The sequence below is a fragment of the Jaminaea rosea genome, assembly GCF_003144245.1.
Source record: "Jaminaea rosea strain MCA 5214 unplaced genomic scaffold BDZ90scaffold_17, whole genome shotgun sequence".
Taxonomy (NCBI): domain Eukaryota; kingdom Fungi; phylum Basidiomycota; class Exobasidiomycetes; order Microstromatales; genus Jaminaea; species Jaminaea rosea.
Window position 1 is genome coordinate 439063 of NW_020289991.1, and position 15455 is coordinate 454517.

The 15455-nt window shown below is 57.9% G+C and overlaps 9 protein-coding genes across 9 annotated transcripts; 6 read left to right on the top strand and 3 right to left on the bottom strand.

Moving 5' to 3' along the window:
- Positions 1–103: 103 nt before the first annotated feature.
- On the top strand, positions 104–1669 carry BDZ90DRAFT_262882 (hypothetical protein; the record flags this gene model as incomplete). The annotated part of the gene is made up of 2 exons (XM_025508541.1): positions 104–1064; positions 1155–1669. The coding sequence occupies 2 exons, from the start codon at positions 104–106 to the stop codon at positions 1667–1669; spliced, it is 1476 nt and encodes a 491-aa protein (XP_025359645.1).
- Positions 1670–1724: 55 nt separating this feature from the next.
- On the top strand, positions 1725–2665 carry BDZ90DRAFT_92392 (hypothetical protein). Its single transcript, XM_025509947.1, has 4 exons — positions 1725–2087; positions 2162–2282; positions 2370–2513; positions 2581–2665. The coding sequence occupies exons 1-4, from the start codon at positions 1850–1852 to the stop codon at positions 2618–2620; spliced, it is 543 nt and encodes a 180-aa protein (XP_025359646.1). The 5' UTR covers positions 1725–1849; the 3' UTR covers positions 2621–2665.
- Positions 2666–3640, bottom strand: BDZ90DRAFT_92493 (hypothetical protein). The gene has a single exon (XM_025509950.1). The coding sequence runs from the start codon at positions 3371–3373 to the stop codon at positions 2711–2713; it is 663 nt and encodes a 220-aa protein (XP_025359647.1). The 5' UTR covers positions 3374–3640; the 3' UTR covers positions 2666–2710.
- Positions 3641–4056: 416 nt separating this feature from the next.
- Positions 4057–4962, top strand: BDZ90DRAFT_92395 (hypothetical protein). Its single transcript, XM_025509948.1, has 5 exons — positions 4057–4224; positions 4300–4375; positions 4437–4591; positions 4663–4738; positions 4805–4962. The coding sequence occupies exons 1-5, from the start codon at positions 4144–4146 to the stop codon at positions 4864–4866; spliced, it is 450 nt and encodes a 149-aa protein (XP_025359648.1). The 5' UTR covers positions 4057–4143; the 3' UTR covers positions 4867–4962.
- Positions 4926–6107, top strand: BDZ90DRAFT_92408 (hypothetical protein). Its single transcript, XM_025509949.1, has 5 exons — positions 4926–5057; positions 5119–5376; positions 5446–5527; positions 5603–6002; positions 6065–6107. Exons 2-4 carry the CDS (start codon positions 5119–5121, stop codon positions 5998–6000), a joined length of 738 nt encoding a protein of 245 aa, XP_025359649.1. The 5' UTR covers positions 4926–5057; the 3' UTR covers positions 6001–6002; positions 6065–6107.
- An 856-nt stretch (positions 6108–6963) lies between these two features.
- On the bottom strand, positions 6964–8082 carry BDZ90DRAFT_262885 (hypothetical protein; the record flags this gene model as incomplete). The annotated part of the gene is made up of 1 exon (XM_025508542.1): positions 6964–8082. The coding sequence occupies one exon, from the start codon at positions 8080–8082 to the stop codon at positions 6964–6966; it is 1119 nt and encodes a 372-aa protein (XP_025359650.1).
- A 409-nt stretch (positions 8083–8491) lies between these two features.
- On the bottom strand, positions 8492–10599 carry BDZ90DRAFT_268743 (hypothetical protein; the record flags this gene model as incomplete). The annotated part of the gene is made up of 5 exons (XM_025508722.1): positions 8492–8702; positions 8783–9136; positions 9206–9811; positions 9879–9971; positions 10043–10599. The coding sequence occupies 5 exons, from the start codon at positions 10597–10599 to the stop codon at positions 8492–8494; spliced, it is 1821 nt and encodes a 606-aa protein (XP_025359651.1).
- A 394-nt stretch (positions 10600–10993) lies between these two features.
- Positions 10994–12584, top strand: BDZ90DRAFT_228669 (hypothetical protein; the record flags this gene model as incomplete). The annotated part of the gene is made up of 3 exons (XM_025504828.1): positions 10994–11452; positions 11519–11865; positions 12182–12584. 3 exons carry the CDS (start codon positions 10994–10996, stop codon positions 12582–12584), a joined length of 1209 nt encoding a protein of 402 aa, XP_025359652.1.
- Positions 12585–13812: 1228 nt separating this feature from the next.
- Positions 13813–15165, top strand: BDZ90DRAFT_228670 (hypothetical protein; the record flags this gene model as incomplete). Its single annotated transcript, XM_025504829.1, has 4 exons — positions 13813–14234; positions 14304–14398; positions 14548–14676; positions 14894–15165. 4 exons carry the CDS (start codon positions 13813–13815, stop codon positions 15163–15165), a joined length of 918 nt encoding a protein of 305 aa, XP_025359653.1.
- Positions 15166–15455: the final 290 nt, after the last annotated feature.

The following is a 15455-nucleotide window of genomic DNA, read 5'->3' on the forward strand; positions in this document are numbered from 1 at the left end:
CTCAATCATTCTCTAGCAGTCAAAACGTTACGGTAAGGCACGATCAAGTCGCTCTTTTTGCACATGGCACAGTCACACTCAGGCATGGGCCAAAGACAGCAACATGTCCATCACCTGCAGTGACCACATCGCACGAACGGCGCGACCTACTGCGTCCCAATCCCAGCCACCGCCATCGACCCTCCTGCGCAAGGAGACAAGCCGGTGCTCGAGGTCCGTCGCTGGCGCAGGCGACGGTGAGCCGTGTACGATGCCTGACCCCGCTCAGCGCATCACTCGCTTCTTCTGCGGCCGATACGTAGCATCGTGCCCAGCTTTCCTCGGGTTGCCAGCAGCGAGCCAGCCGGAGTTTCACTCCGTCGCCCTCACTCGCACCCTCATTCCCTCCTTTCCCTCTGCGGCGACGACAACTGCTGGAACAGCGGCTACCGGCCCACTCACCGCAGCAGGTCTGCCGGTTTCTTCTTCTCTTCTGCTGGGTGGGGGCGCTCAATCTGCCGCGCCTTCATCGGTGTCCGCTACTTCCTCTGCGGCCGCTCCCACCATCACTCTCGCTCCTTCCGCAGCTGGCCCAGCCGCTGCCACAACATCCACCTCTGCTCCTCAATCTGGTCTCGCCGCTTCTCCCTCTATTTCAGCAGCTGGATCTGCTTCTTCAAGCGCACTCGCCTCTTCCTCTGCGGCCGCTCAGCCTTCTGCCCCTTCTGCGACGTCCATGGGTAAAAGGCAAAGGAAGGCCACCTCTAGCTCCTCATCGTCTTCTCTCTCTTCTCTCAGTGCTCCCTTACACGATGATGAGGAGTGCGAAGAGAGCAGCGACACCAACATGGCCGACGAGGAAGCGTCCCAGCAGCAACAGCTCGTCGCCCCGACCGAAGTCATTACCATCGATGACACACGGCCCCGCCACGCAAAGCCAGGGGCAACAACAACGGCAAGAGCAACCGCAACAGCCGCCCAACCAGCCCGCACAGCAGCCCATCCAGGAGAGCGACGAGGCTATGCTCACCTCAGAAAGCAAAGGGGATGCAAGCTCTCGGGGGCGATGCTCGGCTCACAGCAGAGTCTCGAGGAGCCATGGCAGCCGGACTAGAACGACGATCAGCCTCCTCCCCTGTCGCAAGAAGCTTCCGTGGCAACGCCGCCCGTGCCAGTCTCTCTCACGCTGGCAACGCTGGCAGAGGTGCTCGACGAGCTGGACTCGGCCTCTGGCAGCGAGGCGCCCTCGGAGACGAGCGTGGGCGAGGTCCCCCTCGCATCCACTCGCACCACGGCGCAGCGGTCGCAGCAGGCCAAGGCTCTGGAGCACAAGGCCTACGCCGGGGCGGGCATCTTCAACTGGCTGTGCGGTGCTCTGAAGGCCTCGAGGACTCCTGAGGCGGTGCGTGCTGCGCGTCGAGACGTTCGTCTTGCTCTGTGGCGCAAGCCACTCTCGCTGCCGGCGTCGAGGTCGGGGAGCGGGTCGCGCGGGGCCGCTACGGTCGGGCTGCAGCTCTGGAAGCCTGCCCCCTCGTCCGAGGCCTTCATCGACGTGGTGCTGGCCAGGCTCACCAGCTCCGAGGGCCGCATGGCGCACAAGGAGGTCAGAGCCGCATGCATCCTCGTCAAGCGCGCGATCCTTGATCGAATCGGGCGCAGAAACAAGTCTGCCTTGAGCCTACACAGATGAGCAACGGGATCGAGCGACCACCAGCACGCTCTCTTCTACCTGGCGCGACTGAGGTCCTTCGCAGTCTTGTACTGCAGAAATCGGGAGCAGTATAACGCTCTCTGGGAAGCCCGATCAGACCTCCGGGCAGAAACTTGTGAGGCGATGGAGGTGGGGAGATATCTGATCATCAGCCTTTAGATGAAAGCGAATCAGGCGAACTTCAAGCAAAGCAAGCTACGCCACCATGCGAGCAGGGGTAATCCTTGCAAAGCCGAACACTCAGCAAGGATGACCAGCACATGCGCAGCCTTCCAAAGCCTGAACTCATCACGCAAACTCAGTGCGCGAGCGGGACTCGCTCACCGCTCACCTCTCTCATTCTCCACCATCAATACCAACAACACGATGACTGGTCTTCCTCTCTTCGACGCTGCCGGTGAGTGAGCCAGACGCGGGTGGTGCAGACCTTTCTCGTGCTGACCAGCTTACTCTCATCCTTCGCTACCCTAGACCTCCCCTTCCCATCCGCCCAGTGGCCCACTTCAAACTGGCAAGGCGATGATGGCGAGCTGGAGTACTGGCTCCTGAAGCGCGAGGTCAATCGCAGGAAGGAGCCATCCCCGGCCGAAGAGTGAGTGGACCCACGCAATCTTCTCATTCTCAACATACTTTGACGTCGGCGCTGACATCAAGCACCACTTGCGCTTGCGCTCGCCAGTCAACGCTCTCCCTCTCCTTCTCCTCGTGTGGCGCCATCGCGTGCGATCACTCGCCAACGCTCTCCTTCTGGTTCGCCTCCCGCCAATTGCCTCACGGAGCGCGAGCTGCGACGAATGGATGAGCAAGATGCGAAGATCCGCGCGTGAGTGAAAGCAGATGCGGCACGAGTATGCGGTAGCAAGCGCTCACATCTCATCCCTTTTTTGCAGCCGCCGCAGCATCAATGACGGAGGCGACGAAGACGACTAAGACAAAGACCGCACCAGCAAGCGCACAAGGACCGTCCGCTGGGCCGAGACCGCCGAGTCTGGCAGCGTCGTCGGGGAAGCCTCTGCCTGCTCATCTGCCCCGAGCGATGCGGCCTCTGCGTTCACCGCCCTCGACCAGCGGCTGTTGCACCAGAGGCTCGAGAAAGTCCTGCGCCGGAGGTACCACCTGCAGCCCCAGCAGGTGCGACTCGAGGACCGCCCGTGGGACGAGGCAGGCGTGGCTGCGCGCTTGGACCAGCTCGAGGTACCAGCGCCCTTCCTCGACTTGGTCCTGCCCGAGAAGCAGAGGATGGTGAAGTGGGGATACTACGTCCTCGACTTCTACGACATCAACAGTCCCGGCAAGGACAAGATCTTGTTCCACCCCTCCTCCGGCGGCGCCCCTGCTCACGTCCGTCCCTGCGCAAGGTGCGTGCGCAACGGTGAGCTGTGCAGGATCTTCGTCGAGGACCCTGACAAGGCCAAGAAGGGCAAGAAGGCGACCTTTGCTTGTGCTCCCTGCAAGCGTGCGGGAGAGCCATACACCTGCAGCGTCGTTGACCATGGAGAGAAATGGTCCAACACGTTCAAAGCCGACGTCTTCGCCTCCTTGAGCCTGCTCAACGTCATCGGCGGCCTCTTCTCCGCCCCTACTGTGCCACATCTCAAGAAGGCCTTTAGGACGTCGTACCCAGAGATGCCGATCCTGGCAAGTGAGGAGATCATGGCCAACAAGGTCAAAATCGCCGCGCATGCCTCGTCGGTCGCTGTGCCGCCCGTGGCTCACTCGTCGTCATCGTACAACTGCGCGCGCGGCGACGAACCCGGCTTGTTCGCTCTCCCCTTACGCCCTCTCCAGCGGCGTCTCCATCGACATCGTTGCTGTCATGACCTCCTCGTGGTGATGGGTGGATAGCTGCTCAAGCCACGAGTAGTGAACCAACGATGACAGAACCGATACCCCCTCCTCAAGTCGCAAAGTCTCTCAAGCAGCCCTGCGCGCGGCTTCCTTCGTCGAGACGCTCAACCAAGGCAGGGCCATCAAAGGGCTTCTACGTCCAAGGATCGACTTGGCAGCCTGCTCGCCGTCGTAGCCTACTTGTCTTCGACTTTGTATCTTCCGCACTTCGCACCTTTCATTCCGAGCGCGACTGTGGCTCCCTCGCCCCTCTTCTTCTACCGCGTATACCAGTATCGCAACTGCTCTTGCGCTTCAACGGACGGCGCCTTCGCCCAGCAGTCACTCAACTCGGACGGAGGCCATCGCGACCGCCCGGCGGGCTTCAACTACCGGGTCGGGGACGTGAGCAGATTCGGCCAGCGCCTCGTCTGCTCCCGCGCTGGGTGTGACTTCTTCTGTCTGGTGGTCGAGGAAGGACAGCGCTGGGTACTAAAGCCAGGCACAGTCCAGGAGCACCAAGGCCACGGTGTCGACGCGGAGATTGGCGTCAGATACTGGCGAGGTAGCCTCTGCGAGGACGAGCACGACTTCATCTGTCTCCCCTCCTCATCTCCCCTTTCTTCATGACGACCGACATGACAACTCAAGACGGTCCTCTGCGCTCCTTCGTCCTCTCGCGAGAGAAAGGCCCCTGGTCTCCCTACGTGAGTGAGCGCACCATCACGCTTTCCCGCACTACAGTACTTGGCTCTGATGTGACCGCTCTTCTCCGCTATCAGGAGGTCATCGATTGGTATGACCTCATGCAGACCCTGTGGGAGACCAGCACGCCGGCCAGAGTGATGGTCACCTCTCGTGAGTACCCACGACACTCTTGAGTGTCACAGACAGTCGTTGAGCTCCCTTGACCGCTCAGGTAGCCGCGTCTTCGAGCAATTCAGGCCTTGCCGCATCGACGTGCTCGAGAGGGAAGACCCCACGCCGGACGGCGTCGAGAGTCGCGATCTTCGTCGTCTCGCCCAGCTCAAGCTATACACCATCAATCATGGTAGCGAAAGCTGGTCCGAGGAGGTGAGAAGCATCTTCACGTCACGCATCGCGCAGCACGCTAATGCCTACCTCTACCCTACTGTACCTCTCAGGAGAGGACAGGATGGCGCGACGTACTTCAGTACATCATCGACACTCGCAGCCGAGCGGACATGATCCTGACTTCGAGTGGGTATCCTAGTCGTGAGCTCTAAGTCGCAGCCGCTGATGCGCGTTGTCCCCTCTTGCTCGCAGGGAATAGCGTCTTCGAAGACTTTGTAGTGTCACGACGGTGTCACGACGGGACGATTCCTTGAAAGCGACCCCAACATCATCAAGCATTCAGCCTACTCTCCCGCCTCCGCCCGGGCCGCTCCAACCCACTCTCTGCCGCAGACGTATTTGTTGCCGTCGACGACGGAAAAGGCTCGTTGCACCTGTCCTCCTTACCATCACCCACTCGACCCACCACTAACTCGAAGACCACTACTCCAAAAGGTGCAACAAGGTGCATATATGCTCGCTTCCGTCTACGCGTCCCCCATTCTGACCTCCTGACATCCTTGCAGATGACATACTACAGCGAAGAATTCCTCGCGGAGGCGGCAGAATACAGCATGACCGCCGAGGAGTACGCTCGTGAGCTCCAAATGATGGAGGAGACCGATCGAGCTTGGGATGAGGAGGAGCGGGAAGAGTGGGAGGAAAATGCTCGCCTCATCGCCCTCGACAATGGCGAGGAAGAGAGCGAGGAGAGCGAGGAGGAGGCGCAGCAGGCGTCGTTGCAGCACGTGTGGCTGCACGAGGGTGGCGAGTGGACGGAGGTGGTGAGCATATTCGTAACAAGGTCAAAGTCTACGTGGTACTCATCCCCCTCGTCACCTTGACGCTGGCAGGAGAGGGAGAATTTTGTCCGAGCGGCAGAGGTTGCCACAAGGTCCTCTCCTTGCGCGGTCGCATCTCTGCTGGTCATCAGTGGTACGTATTCAACTGCTGTGCACAGGACGCCAAACTTCTGACGCCGCACCCCACTTCGCCCCTTGTGCACGCCAGACGAAGCAGGATGGGACGCCTTCGAGCCAACGACGTCGCAAGTCGTTGAGCAGGGCGGCAGCCGGGGCCGAGAGGAGGGGCAGGAGGGGCAGGGCGGCGGCAACGACCGCAGCAGCGACATCGTCGGGCGTGGTCGGGGGGGCAGCATCGCCGAGCTCCCGTCGTCTCCACGTCGTAGCCCAGCTACGCCGCTGTTCAGCAGCGAGGTGGAGCTCGACGTGACGTTGGTGCCTCTCCAGACGCCGTGGAGGTTGGAGGTGGAGGGTTGGAACAGGCAGGCGAGTGAGCCCGCTTCGGAGAGCGAGGCACCCTCGGGAGGTGGGCCGGGCCAATGGCGCTGGGTAAGGCAGTTTTGCTATTCATTACATGGATGCACACCGGTGCCGATTGGGACGTAGAGGTGAGCATGTCACCCATGAGCCGCAACTGCTGTACGCCCAACTGATCTTTCTCCCCTCGCAGGAGAGCTACAACTTCGTTGAGGCCGCCAAGGCCATCACAAGGATCAGCTCGACGACGGTTGCTTCTCTCATCGTCCGCATGGGCTCGTTAGGTCCAGATCAATGCCACAGCAAGGCAAAATTGTGACCACGGTTCGCGGCCGCTCCCCACACCAGATGAAGCAGGCTTGAACGCATTCGTCTCAACGTCGCCCGAGTTTATCGAAGGACACAGCAGCAGCAGCAGCTCCGGCGGCATCAACGAGGACGTCGACTCCGACAGCATCAACGACGACGTCAACCCCGGCGCAATCAATGACGACGGCAGCGACACCAACAGCCTCGTCCATTTCCAAGGCGGCAGCCCGGCGGAGCTCCCCTCTTCTCCTCGCCGCAGCCCAGCCACGCCAATGTTCAGCAGCGAAATCGAGCTGGACATCACGCTGCTGCCAATGCAGGCGCCATGGAGGCTAGAGAGCAGTAGCACGAAGAGCGAGGAGAGCGAGGAGAGCGAGGGTTCTGCGAGGAGCCAGGACGGGTTGGGCGGGGCAATGAGTGTTGGCGAGCAAGGGCGGTGGCATTGGGTCAAGGAATCTCGCCTGCGCCTGCGCCGAAGAAGCCAGACTCTCTCATACCGGGCTGTAGTACGAATGGATTGGTGGCATCATTGACGTGCCCGAGAGTGATTGTACAGTACTTTGATGATTGACATCTGAAGATGGTATGTGGCAGCCCGTCCGTATCCTTGACTCGGGTGCGAGCTGGAGTCACTACGGCGTCCCGAGCCGACTCACCTTCGCGACACAGATTTGCACGTACGAAGCTGAGGACATGCTTGAAAATACAACACGCTCGACAGTCGAAGCGAAGCAGGGGCAGAGACAGCTTTTTCTGCAGAATGTGGCTATATTGCAAGACTACTTAGATTTGTTTGCTGCCTCGATGACTGGGTACAGGCGAAAAGAGGGGATTCTCGACCGATGCCGCAGGGCTGCTTGGAGAGGAGATGGGACTGCGCTGATCGTCAAGGCGAGTTTCTGGGGAGATGCTGCTGCGCTTCGAAGCCTTTGATTCTCTCACGGCAACGCGCGAGGGACGCTCAGATGGCGGTGAGATGCGCTTACTAGATGCTGCTGTTCGCTGGGAGCGCGCTGCAGTGGCTAGCTCTGGCGGTGATCCTGGTTCCTTCGGTCTCCTCGCGGGAGCTAGCAACGTTGTGGCGTTCGGATACGAGGCGTTGCTCAGCGCGGCGCTCGGAGGGGTCCCTTTCTTTTCCTCAAAAGAAAGATTTGAGTCTATGTCTCTTTGCGGGGTGAAAGTTGGGCGAACGTCCCATTTTGCGCCTCTGTCCGAAGTTGTATCCAGCTTTGAGACTGAGGAAGCCAGGTCGGACGTTTGATCAAAGTCTGACGCCTCTCTCTTGTGGCGATTTCGTCGACGAAGCAGCAGTATGATGACTACAAGCAAAGCCAGACCAGCCAGGCAGCCGATGACGCCACCAGCGATAGCAGCCGGTGCGACTTTGGTGCTTTTGGTCCGAACATGCGGGTATGGGCTTGGTGTAAGAGTGGGAAAGACTGGAGAGGGTGAAAGAGACGAAGAAGTTGAGAAAGCTGAATGAGTCGAAGTCGCTGGTACGCTGCTCGTTGGAGACGGCGTAAAAGCAGAGATTGGAGCAGAGGTGCCTACGTAGACCAAGTTGTCGCACGACAAGGCTGGAGCGTCGGAGCAGGAGCCGGTGATAGACACAGTGCCATAGAAGAGCTCGTAGTTGTCTAAGCCCACGCGATATGTCAGGGTCGACGCTGACGAGGCGCCGCTTTGAGGACACGGATATAGTCGGTAAGAGCCTCCGCCAGGGATATTGCCACTGGACGACAGGCGGTAGAATGACTTGAGGCCGCCGTTGTTCGAGAGCTGCACACTGAGATAGTCTGCCCTGTTGTAGGCTTCTTGACTGACATCTACGACCAGCTCAAGGCCGTAGCAATCATTGATGAAACTGACGGAGGTCGTGTTGACAAGATAGATGTCGTCCATGCTGGCAGGAGAAAGTGAATCACCATTGATGATGAGCGCGTGTGAGACTTGGGTATTTATGTCGAGCCGCGCATGCAGCTACTGTATGCCGGCATGCTCTCAGGGCGCGGGATTCTGAAGTCTAGAACGGTGAGACGACGAGGCGGCGAGACGATGCCACACTCCCGCTTTCTCGAGCTTCTCTGAGTGGCTTGATGAGAGACCAACTCCGATGCATTCGTGCGCAGAGGGCAATTCCATCCCGTCAAGAATAAAGTGCCGCCTTGGACCGCTCTGGATCTCACTTTCAACTCAGATCAATGCGTTGGGGGGACGGCGTGGGAGAGGCGGCGTGGGAGGCAAATCACGAGAGCAAGAGAAATTGAGATACGGTAGCTACTGTAGTTGAGCAACTGACAAAGATTGTGGATCAGGTCTGCGAAGCAATGACGGTGGCCGCGGGACCGCGGAAGGTCTGTCCTCCATGCTGAAAGATTGTCTGAGCCTGAAGCTCGGTGCCAGTCAGCCGCATGGCTAATTTGAAGGACACCTCGAGGAAAGGCCGACCTTTTGCTGTTTGGCGAACGGGAATAATTGATCGAAAGGGCTCCATATTTGCCCGGAAAGAGCAAACATTTTTGCTGAAATACAGATGTGCCGCACCGATTGGGAAGGTCAGCAATTGGCAGACAGAAGTATGTCGTTCGAGGGTGAGACTTACAAACCAGGTTCGTCGATAAACTCTCCCACCGGTGCTCCTTCTTCGCGTCGATAGACCCAGAGCTTGATCTCGCGTTCGAGAGTCTCATCAGGCGTAAAGGTCATACTGTAGCTCTCGATGAATTCTTGATCGGTTGCGCCTTTAGAACCCATCGAAAGTATCGTACTGAATGAACCAGGCAGTTTGTGTCGTCCGTCGATTGACTTGTACACGAGCGCTTTGCGTGCAGCATGAGAGGCCTCATGGCGGCGATACAGCTTTGCACACTGGATTCCGTAGTCGACCTTGGCAATGCGAGAGGTCACCAAGCCATCGAGATACCATGCAATGGCTCCATTGGCGACCGCCTTGGCACTGGAGATGGCGTGCAGTGGTCAGATGTCGCGCTTCAACCCTGTTCATGTACTTTCTTTTGTTACTCACGTCGCTTCGTCAGGCTTGTACAGCTTGACTCGGTCGCCAAGTCGTGCCTGCAATTCCTCGCGGAAGTAGACGCTCTCCGAGAAGCCGCCCACCATTGCGACGAGAGTATGTGACGTCTCGGTTGTGATGCGCTCTTCAATGGCCTCTTGTGTGTCGCTCAAGCTCACTTCAAACAAATCTGCGACGTCGGTGCCGCTGAGCACTAGCTTCCCGCGCCGGATTGCCTTGTCGGGCAAGCTCTCGCTGGCGCTACCGATGGTTAGATACTGCTGATCTGCTGCGCTAACGAAAGCCTCCTTGATTGTTTCAGAGAAGCGAGTCTCAAGGGCTGCAAGGTCATCAGCGTTGTCCCAGCGTGTGCCCTTTAGACGCTTGGTCAAGAGCTCGCGAGCGCGGCAGTCAACGGTGGTGGAGCCAGCGATGAGACACGTGCTGGCAAAGGTCTCCTCAAGCACGATGCGCGGCGCGGTTTTGCAAACACGATACGACGAAATATCGACGGTGCCGCCTCCTGCATCGCACACGATCAGATCCTGGCCGGCCTTGATGCACCACTTGCGTGAGCCCGCAGAGCGAGCGCAAAAGTTGACAGAGGCCTCCGCCTCGCTGTCGAAGGAACGCGGAGGTCAGCACCGATGGATTGCTCATGGCCACGATGCAGATGACAACGAACCTTACGAAGCTGATAGCGTGAGATCGGCTTGCTGGGACCAGGCCGTTGGTGACGCACGCTCGCCGCAGCGCATGCTGCTGCTCAATCTCCCACCTGGCAATACAATGAAGGGAATCAGGCGTCAGCCAGTGTTATTCACTTGGCACTTTTTCGGTCGCACTTACCCATTTGGGATTGTCAGTACATATTCTGCAGAGGGTGCGAGGTTTGCCAGCATGTCGAGGCCGTTTGAGTCACGGGAGCGAATGTAGGCGCCGACGCAAGTGACCATATACTTGAGGAAGTCAGAGCAGATTTGCTCCGCATCCAGACCGAAGGGAAGCTCTTGATAGCGATCGACGTCCTCGTGCTTGGCGTCGCCCTGCAGGTCTTGAAGATCAAGTCGCACGTCCAAGTGATCGGGCTTGAGATGGACTTTCCACCATTTCGCCAGCTGTCCTCCCTCCTCGAGCAGCTGCTCGGCCGGTCCCCCCGCGACTGCTTCGGCTCCAAAGAGCCGCGCTGTTCCATTCTTGTCATAAAGGATCACGGATGGAACCTTGCTGTTGGCGGACGATTGCCCGGGGTACGCTTTGATGTCTTCCACCGTCGGCCTCACTCCAGGCTGTAAGATCACATAGGAAGCGCCAGAAAATGTGGTGCCCAAATCGATGGCGATCACGAGCTTAGGTTTGCCGACGTAAGGTGCCCAGTCGGCCCTTGAAGAGCTTTTGGACGACATCTAGGGGATAGTGATTGATCGTAGCGCGAGGGAGTTGTGCGAAAAGGATAAAAAGTTGTTCGAAGATGCTGATCTTTCATATCAGGCTTTTGACTAAGTGATGTTGCCAGGCAACATGGAATACCCAACCTGATCGTGTGAACAAGTCGGGTCGAATCGAGGCAATTTTGAGCTTCCGACGTCGTCTGACCGACCTCGGCCTTGGGTCCACGGGGTTTCAATGGTCCCGCCCGTTCCCGTCGCCTTGCCTTCCCGCCCAAAGTGTGAGGCGCAGACAGTCTCTGTGCTCATCTAGAGCACGAAATCCTGTGCGATAACTTTGACAAGTCGAGCATACAAATAAGGAGCTGGGGGTTGATCCATTGCAATCGTACCATCAGCTGCCACATCGAACATGTCACACCCACTCTTCACGTTGCCTGCCAATGCCTATGGCTGGGCACCAGCACCGCAAACTATCGACACCAAGTCCGGACTCCCACCCCTGCCCGTGCCTACTACGCCTCTCTCCCCTGCTCCAACCTATGAACAAACTGTCAATCCGATCGGCTCCTCGCAGCAGCAAACTGTCCTGGCACAGCTCACGCCAGCTCAGCAGACGGCTGTCGCAGCGCTGCTCCTACAGCAGCAGCACCTGTCAGCCTCAGCTGCAGGCGCTGAGCAGCAGCGGGCGTCCCTAAATCATCATCATCATCAGCAGCAGCAGCAGATCATCCAACAGCAGCAGGCTCTTCAGCAACAGGCCCTTCAACAGCAAGCTCTGCAGCAGCAAGCCGCTGCCGCCACCGCGACTAGATGTGCTCAACCTCTTCCAGCCCTTGATGATGGTTTATATACCGTAGAGGCGATCGTAGTGAGCATTCTCGCGCGCCAAAAGTTTGTTGACATGTGTCGCTGAACCCGCTCACCTGTGCCGCAGGCGTCCTATTCTCGGTGCATGACGTGCGACATCTCCTCGGACATGCCTTCTCCGTGCCCTAAAGCCCTGTCCGATGCCGGCCTGCATCCCGCCACCTGGGCCCGAGTCATCACACAGACGAGACAGATGAAGAGTAAGAGCGACACCAACAAAGTCCTCTTGCACGTCTTCGGTGGATTGGCATTTGGTCTCCTTTTCAACGTCATGGTTGCAAAGCACTGGGTCGGCAACAAGCCATTGAGGCGTCAGCTTGCCACCTTCCATGAGCGGGAGAATGCTACGTTGGGCGCTGCGGGAACACCTGTGCGATTCGTGTGGTCAGGTGGCACATTGAAGGCCTACTTCAAGTAGGGTTTGGATTCAGCTTCGTCGCGTCTTGAGTCTGTTTGCGTACAGTACTTGTGTAAAGTATCCTCTGGTACCGAGATGATTCTCATTCGCTTGCTCTGATACACTACTGTGCATCGCCTCGGTCGGCCACGTTGGCTTGCCGCTCGTAGTGTGCCAACACTGGTCCCGCGGCTGCTGATGTCATTCGCTGCTCGAAGGCGAGCATGGCCCTTGCTGGAAGTTGTTCGAGTCTCAAGACCCTCTCCAAGGTTGGCTGCCCAGCCGCTAGCTGGATGAGCCGCACCACAATAGCATAACTGCGTTGTTCAGCAGCCCGCAGCCGCTGTTTGTGCAGGCGCTGCTGCTCGCGGCGGCGCGCAAGCTTGTTCGATGTGGCGGTACCAGAAAGGCCGTGATCCTGGCGGAAAGCCAGGACAGAGTTGCTCTCAGCGCGTCGCAGAGGCCGCAGCCCCTCGCCTTCGCCCGAGACAGTGGCTTGCACTGCTTCGTGAAGAGCGCTTGTGGACACGGCAGCTATCGGAAAGGCTTCGAAAACTCTTTCGAGAAGCTTGCGCACGACAGAACGCTGCTCGCGTACGCGGTCCTGATAGAGCCGAACCTTGGGCGGCGTAGAGCCCACAACCCTCGCTGCATCCCCCGAGATATTTGTCTCTGTCTCCCCGTTAACATGAGGCTGAGCGACTGGGCTCCCGTCAGAAGCCAACGTGCCGAGTAGCCATTCTACAGCGCTCGTGCCGTCATGCGTACAATTCCCGTCATTTTCGAGGGAGACAGGCTCGCGGGGCCAGGAACGATCCTGAGGCGCCACAGGTAGTGATGGGGCGATGATGGTATCACGCGCCGGCGAGGGGTAAGACGAGCCGTTTGCGGTCCGAGCGTCCAATGCTGGCAAGCTCGACCAGAGACTGCTCCGGTCAGACGTTGTCAGCCTGACGTCCCTCCTTGAGACGTTGATGTGGTCATCGCCCTGGAGGGCAATGGCAAAGCGGCGCTGATGTGAATGCGGATGCGTCGATGCCATGCCGTCACAACCATTCTCGTGACGAGGGCGAGCGATCTTGTGTCCGACCTGGGAAGTCAGATGATAAGACGCACGATCTCCGTAAAATCATTGCGCTGCCACTGGCGGACAGTATGAGTCAGGCAGCAAGGGAGCTTACCCTTTCACACGTGCTGCTCGAGTACAGAAAAGCGTGCTCGCGGCCAGCATGGATAGACTGTGAAAGTTGATGTGCTGCTCATGAGCACGCGCGTTTGTGAATTGGCCCGGGCGCAGATACAGCGACGAATAAGCGAGATTGAGCAGTGGATCTCGCTTCTTGCATATCGCAGTGCCATCTCGACACTGATCTTTCCTTCCCGAACGAGGCGGATGTCCCCATTGCGGCCTTCCAAAAACCTGCAGCTGAGCCTGAAAAATACGCGGGGACGAGGAGAAGATGTGCCAGAAAGTGGGGAGGCCCTCGGGACAAAGCCAATGGGCTCACGTCTCGACTCGTTGCTAAAGTGTGGCTTCTCTGAGGCGGATCTTGGTGAAAGCTTCAAAGCACTTGCCCCGCATCCCGGGATTTCTCGGTCCCGTGCGCCATCCAACCGCTTTGGCACAGCAGCGGGGCAAAAGAGTCTCCTGCCGCTTTAAATAGTGGCGCAACCTCCATCCCGTCCCGTGTGAAGCAAACGCAAGGCAAAATTGGCCGCCGGACAGCCGCGCGCTCAAGGTCGAGACCTCTGAGCGTCTTCGACCTTCCTCTAGCGGGACCAAGTCTACTCACATCTATAGCCACGCCAGGCCATCAGTCGCTTTAACGAGCGGGACTATCCAACTGCCTCATTCATCGCCGCTCCATTGTGCTCAACGATAGCTATGAAGACAGGTATAAGATTGCGCATTCGTCCTACGACCTGGAAACAATCGCCTCCGCCTTGCGATCTCACACGCTACCATGTCAGCCCTGCTCCTCCTCTTAGTGCGCGCACTGATCGGCTTCCTGGCCTGGCTCACCTTTCTCTTCTCCATCGCGAACATCGCATCATGGCACAAGTCTGTACACGATACTGCTTGGTGCGCAGAAGGCATCGCTCATGAGGAAGCGTGTAAGCTACCGTCCAAGTTTATAGCAGCCTACGCCATCGCTATAGTGGCCTCTACGGCTTTCTTGGCGGTTGGAGCCTTCAGTGTCATCGGGGCAATCCGATCTAAGGCAGTCGGCGCCCGTAGCAGGTGCATCACTCTAGCGGCAACGTCCATCGTCGTCTTCATCCTCTACATTGCCTTTCTTGCTCTCATCTCTGCCAACGGCAAAAAATACGTTGTCTCTATGACGAGTTGGGAAGGGTATGACAATTACCTCGATTCGCCAGGCGGGTATGTATCATCGGAGGCACATTATTGAGATGCGATAGCTGAGCACGAATGCTGCACGACTTCTTCTAGCGGGCTCGGTACCTCTCCCAACGACGAATGGTCAGGATCCATAATTGACAACGGCGGCGTCGTTGCTCCTGGTATGGTCGCCGCAATCCTCGCTGGTGAGTCGCCATTCACAAATCATGTTGACGCAAGAGCTGACATAATTCGGACTGCAGCTGCTCATTCTGTGTGGGAAATTCGCCAAATGCGCCACAAAGAGGGCGAAAAGGCGCTGTCGACTGACATGGTCTAAGAATGCCGTACCCAGACCGCAAGCTGCTACGCAGACTCATTTCGCCACATCTGACTTTGCGTGACTTGCACGGTGGAATCGTGAGGCGTGACGAACGCTTTCCCGCTGGTCCAGAACCCGATGGTCCAGAACAGCCCGAATCAAGTACGTCCGGCAACGAGGAGAAACATGCATGTAGGTCAAATTGCCTACAAGGCAGGACAACAACATTGCGCGTTTCACCGGCGGATCCACGAGACGAGGAATAAGCAAGGAATTTCCTTCTTCCTCAAGTTCTGGCCTCGTCTCCCCGTGCCCGCTGTGCTGTTTTGAGCTTTCTGCGCATTTGAGACGAGATCAAGAAGATTGCTGGCCGTCGCAGTTGTAGCATGGGCTACAAGAGCGCTTCTGCCTGAAGTGGTCGCGATCGCTTTTGCTTGTCTGGAATTCATCATCGTGTGCGCTGCCATCGACCTGACAAAGATCGGCCGACAGAGCGTGCACTCTGAACCTTTGCTGGCGAGGAGCACCAAAATCACGTTTCAGCTGAAACATAACCTGGCCTCAGAGCAGTCGAAGTCAAGTCGCTTCACAAGCATTGATGGCTGCAAACCTTCAAGTTGCCCATCGAGTTGTGGCGATGCAGCCAACTAATCAGGAGTCAGTGCACAAAGACAAAAACAGCGCGAGACAAGACGCGGGACGGGAGCAGGGCGACATCGGCCTTAGGTACCGAGGCGGAACGTTATTGCCGCATTCCATTCTTGTGCCAGCACATCAGCCTTGAATCCATGGCATGACGGTTGCTCCACATCACGGAAAGGACAGAGCGGTGGAATTCGACGATGCGAATCAAGGATACCAATGCCCTCCAATTTTTTACGTTGTCTTGGCTTGCAGATTGGTCTCAATTAGGGTTGTGGTTGCCAGGATTGTTGCCTTCG

Excerpts from the sequence above, each read along its gene's own strand:
- BDZ90DRAFT_92392 (XM_025509947.1), top strand. The coding sequence starts at position 1,850 with ATGAAAGCGAATCAGGCGAACTTCAAGCAAAGCAAGCTACGCCACCAT. Across the intron at positions 2,088-2,161 it reads TCCTCTCTTCGACGCTGCCG|ACCTCCCCTTCCCATCCGCC; the intron begins GTGAGTGAGCCA and ends TCGCTACCCTAG. Across the intron at positions 2,514-2,580 it reads CAAGATGCGAAGATCCGCGC|CCGCCGCAGCATCAATGACG; the intron begins GTGAGTGAAAGC and ends CCTTTTTTGCAG.
- BDZ90DRAFT_92408 (XM_025509949.1), top strand. The coding sequence starts at position 5,119 with ATGACATACTACAGCGAAGAATTCCTCGCGGAGGCGGCAGAATACAGC. Across the intron at positions 5,377-5,445 it reads GTGGCGAGTGGACGGAGGTG|GAGAGGGAGAATTTTGTCCG; the intron begins GTGAGCATATTC and ends TGACGCTGGCAG. Across the intron at positions 5,528-5,602 it reads ATCTCTGCTGGTCATCAGTG|ACGAAGCAGGATGGGACGCC; the intron begins GTACGTATTCAA and ends TGTGCACGCCAG.
- BDZ90DRAFT_92493 (XM_025509950.1), bottom strand. The coding sequence starts at position 3,373 with ATGCGCGGCGATTTTGACCTTGTTGGCCATGATCTCCTCACTTGCCAG.
- BDZ90DRAFT_92395 (XM_025509948.1), top strand. The coding sequence starts at position 4,144 with ATGACGACCGACATGACAACTCAAGACGGTCCTCTGCGCTCCTTCGTC. Across the intron at positions 4,225-4,299 it reads AAGGCCCCTGGTCTCCCTAC|GAGGTCATCGATTGGTATGA; the intron begins GTGAGTGAGCGC and ends CTCCGCTATCAG. Across the intron at positions 4,592-4,662 it reads GCGAAAGCTGGTCCGAGGAG|GAGAGGACAGGATGGCGCGA; the intron begins GTGAGAAGCATC and ends TGTACCTCTCAG.